Source organism: Amphiura filiformis, chromosome 10 (genome assembly GCF_039555335.1).
Source record: "Amphiura filiformis chromosome 10, Afil_fr2py, whole genome shotgun sequence".
Classification (NCBI taxonomy): Eukaryota; Metazoa; Echinodermata; class Ophiuroidea; order Amphilepidida; family Amphiuridae; genus Amphiura; species Amphiura filiformis.
The window spans coordinates 57811676-57823802 of record NC_092637.1 but is presented as its reverse complement, the minus strand read 5'-3'; the positions used below and the strand labels follow the sequence as shown (position 1 = coordinate 57823802).

Below are 12127 nucleotides of genomic sequence, written 5' to 3'. Positions count from 1 at the left end.
TTTTCCCAGGATTCGACAACTTTTTCATAAAGTTTGTCAGATACATATAATACTAATTCATGTGACGAACAATTCAGTCTCGTTTAACGGTTGTAACGGGGCGGTTACGATTACTGTCGATTAGTATAAGACGAGTGTATAGCCTATATTGCTGTTTGTTACGTCGTCGTTGTCACCATGTGTGGACTACGGATTACAGGTAAGATAATCTACTTGTATATTTATGGTGGTATTCTCGCAGTGATTAAACTAAACTATTATAATTATCTGAGAGAAATCATCTCCCTACAACCTATGGTAAGTTAATACCACGTATGCAAAGTTCTAGTGTTCACGCAGCTAACAGGGGGAAGCTTATGAACTGGGCCTCGTCTTAGGGGGCGCCGAATCGACTATATCGATAATGCGGCGCTCCCTACAAGCCATAAAAGTTAAACATTTTCTTATTTAAAGATTTAAAAGACCGTTTAAAGACCTGAAATCAACATGATCATATAACCAAATTAGTAGTATCATGTATGATTTCAGTGGATATGCACATGCAGGTACAGCGTGTAATAATTTATAATTTTTAAGCTTTTAAGCTTGGTTAGTACAATCTGCTCGATCATGGTACTCTAAAATGATTTGTGAGCCTATTTTTGACAAAGTTCATAATTTCGGATACATTTTAGGGGTGTGCCCAGAAATCGGGAACCGGGGGGCTGAAGTCTGAATGCAAAATGTTAAAAGGTGTAACATCGGCGCGCAGCGCCGCAGTCGCGCTTGCGCGATAGGGGGGTGTTTGAGAACACATAACTCAGAACTAGAAATTTTTTGAAAGTAAAAGCCCCAATGGAGCCATTTGTGCTACATTTTTACACATTAATTATTTTAAGAGCATAATATTTTACATAGAATTCCAACTGAGCCGCAAATTTTAGTTTAATACGAACACACACATGCTCAATAACTCGCAATCAAAGCCTCAATGAAGGCATTTATGGTCAAAGGACCACTGCACACTCCACACTCAGGGGGGTGTCTGAGTGGGGATGATTTGCCCCCTGAGAATTTTTGAAAGTGAAAGCTCAATTAAGCCATTTGGTGCACCATTTTTACACATTTATGGGTTATTTTCGGAGCATATATATTTTAACAGATTTCCAACTGAGCCGCGAATTTTAGTTTTATATGAAGACGCATGCTCAATAACTCGCAATCAAAGCCTCAATGAAGGCATTTGGTGCAACATCTTTACATTATTATTGGATATTTTGGAGCATATGCCTTTTATATGCATCTATTTATCGGATTTTTGATCGGAAATCGAATCAAAATATGGCTATAAAACGCGTTCAAATTTAATTCAAAATCTGTGAAATAGTCCTATTAATCCACTTTTGGGGCTTTTGTTTCTCCCCTTTTGATTTTAGGGGGTACTACGCCCCCTACCCCCACTGGCTATGCCAATCTCACTCCATCTCCCTGCCTTTCTCTTTCTTCTCCATTCTCTCTCTCTTTCTCCCTCTTTTGTTTTAAGACCCGGGGGCTGGAGCCCCAAAGGCCCCCAGGCACGCGCCTGCATTTATCTAAAATTTTTACATTTTTGGCCCAATTTGCTATATTTTGCAGACAAAACTGATCTTTTGTCGATTTAGATAAAGGGTGTGTCGCACTTCGCACCTCTGTTGTGTATGTAGGCGTCTTTATTACCAATCCTTCTCAAAAAGAGTACCATATGCCCGATAACGCTCCTGTCTTTAATTGTATGTAGACCTGGGTTAACTTTTATTGTACCTTCGCACAATTCCATTACTTTTTATCAAATTTAGGGCAATCTGGTTATGCAATCAGTGATTTAATAAACGTTGGTTCTCATAAGGTGATTGCCAAAACGATTTTCATGATATATAAGTATAATCAATACGTCTTGTTTTTAGTTACTATATTGAGCTTTTTAGCTTTTTAATTATATAAAATAGTTATGTAAAATATCAAAAATGAATAGGCTATTCATTTTATATATTCATGATTAAATGTGGGTGGCGGTTGGTATCACCATTAGCTCGCCTAATCCAAAATAACATTAAAGTCTCTTTAAAACTTCAAAAGTTAAAGAACTGTACATGTCATTACCATATATGGAATCAGCATAAAATGACCACAAACTGGCCCAGTATTGACTTAGTGGTTTTTCAGCTATCTCAATACACGTTTTTACTTCAAATAAGCAAACCGATGAATAATTTGGGTCACCTCAAGTTCGGTAACGACGTACGTGCGTATTTCGATTGCCGTAGGATCGAATTGTGCGTAAAGTTTAAAAAGGCGCTGAGTGTACACGCTCACGAACAAGGGCGGTGAACCCAATTATAGCAATAGTTTTACTCAAAACTGGGAATCGGGTCATTTTAGTGATTGGCCTCAACATGGTAGCCTACAAATAAAAATATATAAATATTCGACCACAACACTACAATCTGAAACCGATAATTCAATATAATGTATAAGTTAGAATCAACATGATTGATGCTACGATTTACAACGATTACAGACCCCGACTTTGTGTTTACGAGAACAATAGACCTATGAAATCCGGGCCCATGTAGGGAATTCCCCTCGGTGGTTTCTTAAAGGATTATTCAGTTATTCCAAATAAAGTGTAAAAAAAATATAAAAATGTTTATAACTTGCCTAAAAGTTAAAGATACGACATTAAAATTGTCATTAGGTCTAAAATGAAAAAAAAAATGGTAATAATACAAACATACAACAACAAAACAAAACAAAACAAACAACAATATTGACTAACTTGAAGCGACATTAAAATGCACGTATTTCTACTTTTAACAGAGAAGTTACAAATTCATCTGAAATGTCTGTTTTTGTCTCTAATAGACACTTTCAGCTTTCAGCACTAACATGCTATGTTAGCACATCTATAACACTAACAAATGTACTAAAATATGTGAATTTGTCTGATCCACTCATCAAATCATTGAATAGGCCTTTAAGTATAAACTACATGTAACCTTGGAAGTTATACATGTATGACTTCTACAGGTTTGCAAGACTGGTCACTGATTATTAATTGCTGATCACTGACCAATGATAACTGATTGATCAATAGCTGATTACTGATTGACCAATCCCCGACCACTGATTGCTGATCTTTCAGTAGCTGATTACAATTTTTTTTCAGTAGCTGACTATTGAATGATTAGCTGATTACTGGCAAGGAGGCGTCATAGGGGCCCAACTGATTTGAAATTTTGGAAAATCACATGGGAAAATTGCCGAAATATTACTTGTGCCTACCCCAACACCCACCAATCATGGTCGGTGTCACCCAATATGATGACTCGCGGTACGCTACTGTACCTTACCGTGTATGGCCGTAGTAAAAAATATTACCACAATACAAAATATCAAATGATTTTGAAGTGTTGAAAAATCAGTCAATTAATTACCAATTCATTTAATGTTACTTTAAAATCAGATTAACTCCAAAGTTACAAATGTACCTTTAAACAAGTCATTCAAAAAGTTTCAGTTTGCAATACATTCAATAATCAGCTCATGACTTATCAGTAATCAGCTAACCATTCAGTAATCATCTACTAAACAATCAGTGGTCAGTTACTGAACAATCAGTAATCAGTTACTGGTCAATCAGTAATCAGTTACTGATAATCAGCAATCAGTAATCATAATATTCTTTTACACCTGCCGATTTGATTTTTTTTTAATCGTAGCCTTAGTACTTTGAAATCCGAGCCCTATTTTCTGTCCCAATTAAAATCAGCAAAATTGATACATATTAGTCTATAGGTCTATCTATTATGTAACAATTTTACAAACAATGGTGCAGAAAATGGGGGTGGGAGGGGATGGGACCACTGCACCTATTAAATCACAATCGAGGAAATGATTCCATGATATGATGTCGGGTAATAAATTTGGAGGAAAGGAAAATAGAACGACTTTGTTCCGGAGGAATAAATGACTTTCTACATAATTATTATATAGCCTACATAGCTGATATCAAAAATATCCTCTGGATAAATGCCCAAATCTTTTTACGGTTGGATGATTGCCTCTATTTGTGCAACTGATAAAGAAAAGATATATTAATTGTCAGCAGAACTTTCAACTTTTACCCATATTAGGAGAGACTTTTTGACTTTCAACATGAAAAGAAGTTTGGTGTTGACAGAACTTTCAACTTTCACCCGAATTACGAGAGGCTTTCTGATATTCAACATGAAAAGAAGTTGGACGTGGACAGTTTTAATAGTCTCCGTATCTTCTTTGTACTCATGACATGATTTATTATGTGCTTTCAACCACGGTATTGACTTTGGGACAACTTCCACAATTCAATTACCAGTTATTTTCCTTGGGAGTAAAGCTGAATTTATACTACACCACTGAGCGATAGCGATTGGTGGTTTTTAACCAATAAGGTGCAGCGCTTTTTGTGGCAATAGGAAAAGCGCCCTACCTCATCAATCAAATACCAATCGCTCATCTCCCAGCGATGGAGTGTAAATTCAGCATAATACTCCAGTTAACATCTTGATTTTTGCAAACAGTTATTCGACATAATCAATCAAATAAACTTGTTTTGACAGTTAGACTATCACAATATTTCTATACAAATTTTAACCCTATGCTTGCTAATTGGCCAATTTTTCTCAATCGGTGGACTGTAAAACTCAATACAACATAATGTATTTCACGAAGCTCGGCTGAAGGCAAAGCAATTTAGGCCATTGAATAAATTGACTATTTTTTACTTTTTTTTATATACACTCAATTTCATATAACCAACCGTTTACTTGCTATCTTAATTATAATTTCTATATAAGAAATCCAGGAAAAACATTGATACATTGGCATGGAGAATGTTGGTATTTATAATGTGTATTAGGCATAAAGAAAGTTTGTTTCATGTACGTTTCATGTTTTGTTTTTGGGAGCAATTATGGTGCCCATACCTACCCACCTATATATATGGAATCAACTCAGACATGTTTCATTAACAGATCATTTTGCCAAAGTGGCAGAATCTTTTATCACAGACTGCTTAATGAATGACATTGCACTGCAAATTTATCATTAAAAATTTGGGAACCGTAAAGGAAGATCCACATCTCATTATTTAGACAAAATTATGAACAACATTAAAAAGCATGCAGATCAACCAAAAAGCATGACTCGTATTATTATTACTGATTTCAGTAAAGCGTTTGATCGCGTAGATCATAACTTTGCCATACCAAAGTTGCTAAAATGGGTGCTAGACCTGCATTCCTACAATGAATAAGCAGTTTTTTTGTCTAACATAGTCCAATGTTTAAGATATCAGAATAAATTATCAGACTGGAATGAACTCACGGGAGGGGTCTCACAGGGCACTCTGGATAGCCCAACCATTTTCCTTGCCCTGGCAAATGATGCTGCTATAATAAATGATACCAACAAACTTGCGCTCAAATATGTTGATGACTTGTAATTCAAGTCTATGACTGATTGAGAACAAGAAATAGAATTACAATATCAATTATTTTAAATGGTTATTCGAGTTCCACTTTGTAAATCGTCCTCAAGCAGGACCTTTCAATTAAATAGCACGACATGGATTACAGAAAGCCTATGGCAATATGTTTACAAATATAATAATACAAGGACCAAAAGGCTGCCACACACACAAAAAATAAAGTAAAATACAAAACACCCGAACAAACATGCAAACAATCAAACAAACAGACAAGAAGAACAACAAAAACCGATTTTAACCGATTTTTAAGTTTTCCCTTTCTTTTACAGCAATTACAGCAGTGTTGCTAGTAATCGTTACGACTGCCAGGGGCCAGCAAGATTTAACCAGAAAACCTAACACGAAGGGTAAAGATGTCACCCAAGCAGCAGTAGATGTCGTTGTCCAGAGTGGCATATTCCCAAAAGATAATGACTTCCTCAGACGAATCGCTTGTGTGGAATCGAAGGATGGCACCCATCCTAACACATACCGTGCTGGGTATGACGGTGGCATATGGCAGGTAAGATCCATGACTAATATACCTGAGGAACATAGTGCACCCGCGGATGACCATTATTGACCCATTGTATCACCATGTGATCTAATTACCTTTATAAGGTTTATTACATCGCTATTAATGCTATCTTAGCTGCGTAAAGACGGATACACAAAATAAGAATGAAAAGTAATAGCAGAAGGTTTCTGACGCATGGAATGTGAATTTTAGTATTACCTATATATAGGTTAACAAAATACTGTTTAGTCGTAGGTTAACGCCTAATTCATATTCTGGAGGAATATGAAAAAGAATTCCTGTAAAATAGTTGCAGAGTTTTGGAACGAATTTATAGTTCAAGTTTAATGTCTCGAAGTTTTGGAAATAAAAACAAGTTGCAGTTAAAAAAATATAATCAAAAAAAAAAAAAAAAAGAAAAAAAAAAAAGGAAAATTGTAATAGTAAGATTGATATGATGATATTTCTTATTTTGTGTTCAGTCACTACTTGATTTATTAATTTTACAATTTTAGGTTGACCGCATCGGATTTGAAGACACCAAAGATACAGTTTCACATCCAGGACTTGTCGCCAAATATGTCCAGATACAACAGGCTTTTGGAATCGACTGGCCTAGAGTACAATGGAGTGATATACGCAAGCCTCTGTACTCTGCTATTGCAGCGAGACTCTTTTTGTCTAACAAACCACAAGTATGTACGCCAATACGTAAACACTCACAACGCACTGACCATCATCCTTTGTTATGCATAGTTCTGCAAAAAGTCGGTCGATGCATCGGACAAATCAGCACAATTAAGATAGTCACCTTTTTGATTTGTAATTCATTTTCCATTAGAGAATGAATTTGGAGAAAACCTTCTGATAATTACAAACACTCGCTGAGCAGCAAGACTTTCCCTCTAAGCTTTTAATCCGATAAGCTGGTTATCTATTTGTTTTCATGAATTGGAAGACATTATTTTATGTATTACTGAGCTCAATCATCTGAAATTACTGGAGCGTGAGCCACCAAGGCTGGTGGCTCAGCATAGTATTTTATATTTTATTAACAGAAGGTTTTCCCCAAATTCGTTTCGTTATGCTCGGTTAATTTTTTTTTTCAGTATTGTCGGATAAAAACATGGTGGTTAAAATTAGGCATGAATTTGTGTATTTTGGTTTTTATTAACTTTAACTTTTTGGCGTTCGTTAAAGAATGATTTCTCCTAACTCTATTCGAGAGATCGTGTTAGTCTAACAGAATGTCCGTTTTATGTTCAGCCTTTTGTACTTGCGACTGCCAAAATGTTAAACTCAGTACTGCTTTTCTAATATAAGCAGTAGAAATAATCGATATTTCTATTGTGGCGTGCAAAATCATCCATCCATGGGTACATTCGCGAGTTAATTTTGACAAAGTTGGTGGTCGGAATTGAAAAATGGTGCAACTTCACACCAAGGTTTAACACCAGGGTTTGAGAAAAATATACAGTACCAAACATTTGTTGTTTTTTTTCTGACCCGTTCTGGCAAAACCAATTTTGACATATCATGATTTGAATAAAAATGTAAGTACTAGACCATAAGCTTTAAAATGATACAAAAATTATATAAATAGCATCAATACTTTTCAAGATTTGGATAATTTTGCTAATGATACCTTGATAGTTTGCCAAATTGCTATTCTGAGTAATGGGCTAATTATCTTCCGGTTCAAATATTGCTTATTGCTGTATTACAAACTTATAGCAGGTTCACTCATCGGCATGGATAGTATTCCTCTGTGAACCGAAGCCATCCAGAAGAATTTCTTAATGATTTGCCCGCTGCTTATAATCTTCAACGAAGTTTTGAAATAATGTTCTGAAAATATCAATAGCTATCTAAAGAAGTGAACCGATTTAGTATGTGCAATGAAGGTAATAAAGTAAACAACACTGGGCTTGTTTTTAGTTCTGTTTTGAATGCATTGTCATGCTGATTCAAAATATTACCACTTATTGAAATATTGTAAAACGCTGGTAAAATATGACACATTGCTAAAGGAGACAGTAGCGTAAGTTTTTTTTGTCGATTACAGGCAATACTTTATAGAGCTTATATAGCAGGTCAAGCAGTTTACTGGAAACGATTGGTGAAATATGGCACATTGTTTTAGAAGTCAGTAGCGTAATGCTTTTCTTGTCGTTTACAGGCAATACCTAATAGTGCTTATATAGCAGGTCAAGTAGCTTCTGGAAACGATTTGTGAAATATTACACATTATTTCAGGAGTCAGTAGCGTAATGAATTTCTTATCGTTTGCAGCCATATCTAATAGAGCTGATGCAGCAGGTCAAGCAGCTCACGGAAACGATTGGTGAAATATAATAATATTATGTAACTTGTCGTTTGCAGGCAATACCTAATAGTGCTGATATAGTAGGTCAAGCAGCTTACTGGAAACTACACTACAATACCGCTGGTAACGGAACAGAACAAGATTTTATTGACAGAGTGGAGGCGTGCGTAGTTCAAGGTAAAAGTGGTTAAGTTCAGGAGAAACTCTTCGCTGTATTCAGTTGTTTTTATCAAAAAACGCATTAATAGTTATATGACCGAAATGCAGTTGTTTTTAATCGATATTTTGAACACGAGCTAAACACGTTTCCAAAGACATATATTAACAAACTTTGTTAATTTAACCAACCCTTCTTACTTTTCGGATATAAATTATATTGAATACTTATTCGACAATTCGTGGTTACTTGAGTATACTTTTCAATGTTTTTGCTTTAAATTGTTTTAAACCATATTGGACATTTTCCAGCCTGGAACGTGAGTTTCCAGACCCAAGTTCTTTTAATTAAGAGGGCAGACAAAACAGGCTGTAGATAGTTTATGACATTTATTTGCATAGAGATCACATTACCCTAATTTCCCTGGGTACCCGGTGATGGCCGGGTCGTGGGCCGGGGATTTGGGGTTTAAAAGTCCCGGGTAAACAACTAACTTAACTAGTCCCGGACCCTCCTGGTCAAAATCTTGAGCCACTCCCCGGCTACACGGGGCAAATATGTGATACAAACCCATGCATACTCGGGGTATTCCACGGTCCAAGGTCCCTGCCCTGGACATCCGATATAGGCCTAGATCTTTTGGTGTTAATATCGCGGCGATCTTGTCATGCAGATTCAAAATTCGGCAGGTATGTCTTCAATGGAGTAATGTTTCCGAGGTTTCGTCATATCCTAGGGTAGATCGTAGCTATTATACTGTAGATCATCCGGCTGTTAATTCAACTATATAATATGATGTTGAGCTCGAACACTGATGAAGACATTAGAGTCGCTGGATTCAGATGTTTTGCTGACTTGGAACTTTTGCCATGTTCAAAGAATTGTGTCTGACACGGCCTTTATTTTATAGGCCTAATGGTCTACAGTACGCATCCTGATGAAGATATTAGAGTCGCTGGATTCAGATGTTTTTGCTGACTTGGAACTTTTGCCATGTTCAAAGAATTGTGTCTGACACGGCCTTTATTGTATAGGCCTAATGGTCTACAGTACGCATCCTGATGAAGATATTAGAGTCGCTGGATTCAGATGTTTTTGCTGACTTGGAACTTTTGCCATGTTCAAAGAATTGTGTCTGACACGGCCTTTATTTTATAGGCCTAATGGTCTACAGTACGCATCCTGATGAAGATATTAGAGTCGCTGGATTCAGATGTTTTTGCTGACTTGGAACTTTTGCCATGTTCAAAGAATTGTGTCTGACACGGCCTTTATTTTATAGGCCTAATGGTCTACAGTACGCATCCTGATGAAGATATTAGAGTCGCTGGATTCAGATGTTTTTGCTGACTTGGAACTTTTGCCATGTTCAAAGAATTGTGTCTGACACGGCCTTTATTTTATAGGCCTAATGGTCTACAGTACGCATCCTGATGAAGATATTAGAGTCGCTGGATTCAGATGTTTTTGCTGACTTGGAACTTTTGCCATGTTCAAAGAATTGTGTCTGACACGGCCTTTATTTTATAGGCCTAATGGTCTACAGTACGCATCCTGATGAAGATATTAGAGTCGCTGGATTCAGATGTTTTTGCTGACTTGGAACTTTTGCCATGTTCAAAGAATTTTGTCTGACACGGCGTTTATTTTATAGGCCTAATGGTCTACAGTACGCATCCAACACTCCACTTTTATCATGCATTTTCATGCTTTACAGTGGCAATGTGACGGGACGGGGTATCCCTCTGACTTTGTTGTGCAAACACTATTGTTATGCATGCTTGTTTATATCTTTCAAATATTTTTATGAGGCATGAATTGTCGAAAAAATGCTGGATAATAAACTGGTAATATCGTATACTGATAGGGCTTACATGTATAGGCCATATCAATATACAATTGCATTTGGTTGCAGTTGACAGGTGCATTACTACGCTGCAACTTTTAAACACATGTCTAAATCTCTTCACAATATATTATAAAATTAATTTGACCCTTTTAATTAGTTTCTTTTGATAAATAACAGAGTGCGCCGTGGAAGGAATTGACTTGGCTTTTGTAATTGACGGTTCTGGAAGCATTGATGTCATCAATTTTGAAACAGCTAAAAACTTTGTAATGCGAGTTGTTGATGGATTTAACATCGGTCGTAATAGGACGAGGGTTGGAGTGATCCAGTATGCGGGCTCCCCTGTGATTGAGTTTGATTTCAATGACTATAGCACCAAATCGGATGTGCAAGCAGCACTTACAGCTATACGGTTTGTTATTTTCTTATTGCTCTGCGTCCTAGCCATGTGCTTCAACGAAAAAAGATGAAGTTTTGAAATATTTTCTCAAAATATGAAAGGTCAAAATTTTCAACTGATCGTCGGCTTTTCATCCCAACTACATACACTTTAATAATATATCATTATATTTATACAATTTACTTCGAGGACTGTTATATAATTATCAAAAATGTGAAAAATATCAAACTTTAATAATTTGTCATACAATTTGTATTATATCGTGAATTTCAAAAAATGAAAACTATTTGATATCAGAAAGACATTCTTTGTATTCAGAATGCAATTCGATATGTCCCACAAAAATACTGTCGAAACGCTCAAAACGCTCATTCCAGATCCCTTAAAGAGTTTGTTTTTATATAAACTGCAGTACATTAGGAGCTATTTGTTTAAGTCAGTTCTTGCCACAGCTTGGCTTATAACAGTGTTCGATTTGTTTTTAAATTCTAGATACCAAGATGGAAGTACAAATACTGGCGATGCCATATATCTTATGACTAATACTTTGTTTGGACCATCACGCGGGGCTCGCCCGAGATCGTTGAACATACCTCGTGTTGCGGTCATAATCACCGATGGGCAATCACATGATCAGGTCTTGGGTCCGGCAAATGACGCTCGCAATTCTATGATCACCATGTTTGCTATTGGGGTAGCAAGTTATGACCAAGGGGAATTGAACGAAATAGCAAACGATCCTGACGCACAATTCACCTTTACGGCAGATAATTTTGACGTGATTGCAAATTTAAAGGCTCTAATAGGAACAGCTGCTTGTAGAGGTACACTGTTACAACGTTTTGTATTCTTACCCAAAGTTTGTTCAATCTTAACAACAGTTTATGTTATTTTTAACGGTAAAAGTACCCATTGTTTTATCTGTGATATGTGGTAAATGTCTGAAGTGATGAAGTTCTGATATAACAAATTGAGGACCGTGCCGATGAAACAGTATGTTATTTTAAATAAATAACCACCAGAATAATGTCCCCAAGGTGTAATGTACACTACCATTATTTTCATATTGGCGCCATTTTCGTCCAAGAGCTTCCTAGCAGAGAACAACAAGCAGTGAATGTCTCCACCACAGTATTTGGTTACACTACACGGTAGAGTGCATAGCATTGTGAGAGCTGTGGAGCTTCTAGCTGAAAAATGGGCCTCTTTGATTTGTGTTTGTCGAAACCGGAAGTGTTCCCTTCATCCAATCAGATTTTATATATATATATATATATCAAACGAAAGCAAACACTTCCCCCTAAAACACTTTTCGTCACTAGGTCAACATATAACGCAATTCAATCTTATAGCA

At 36.4% G+C, this 12127-nt stretch overlaps 1 protein-coding gene across 6 annotated transcripts in view; it reads left to right on the top strand.

Moving 5' to 3' along the window:
• The first annotated feature begins 12 nt into the window (after positions 1–12).
• LOC140163064 (uncharacterized) overlaps positions 13–12127 on the top strand; it is a 96316-nt gene continuing 84201 nt past the window's right edge. For all 6 annotated transcript variants that reach the window (XM_072186436.1, XM_072186435.1, XM_072186434.1 and 3 more), the window contains exons 1-6: positions 13–199; positions 5815–6047; positions 6557–6736; positions 8424–8544; positions 10551–10785; positions 11266–11597. In XM_072186436.1, coding sequence (XP_072042537.1) covers positions 178–199; positions 5815–6047; positions 6557–6736; positions 8424–8544; positions 10551–10785; positions 11266–11597 — 1123 coding nt within the window. In that variant the 5' untranslated portion in view covers positions 13–177. The remainder of the gene's footprint in view (positions 200–5814; positions 6048–6556; positions 6737–8423; positions 8545–10550; positions 10786–11265; positions 11598–12127) is intronic.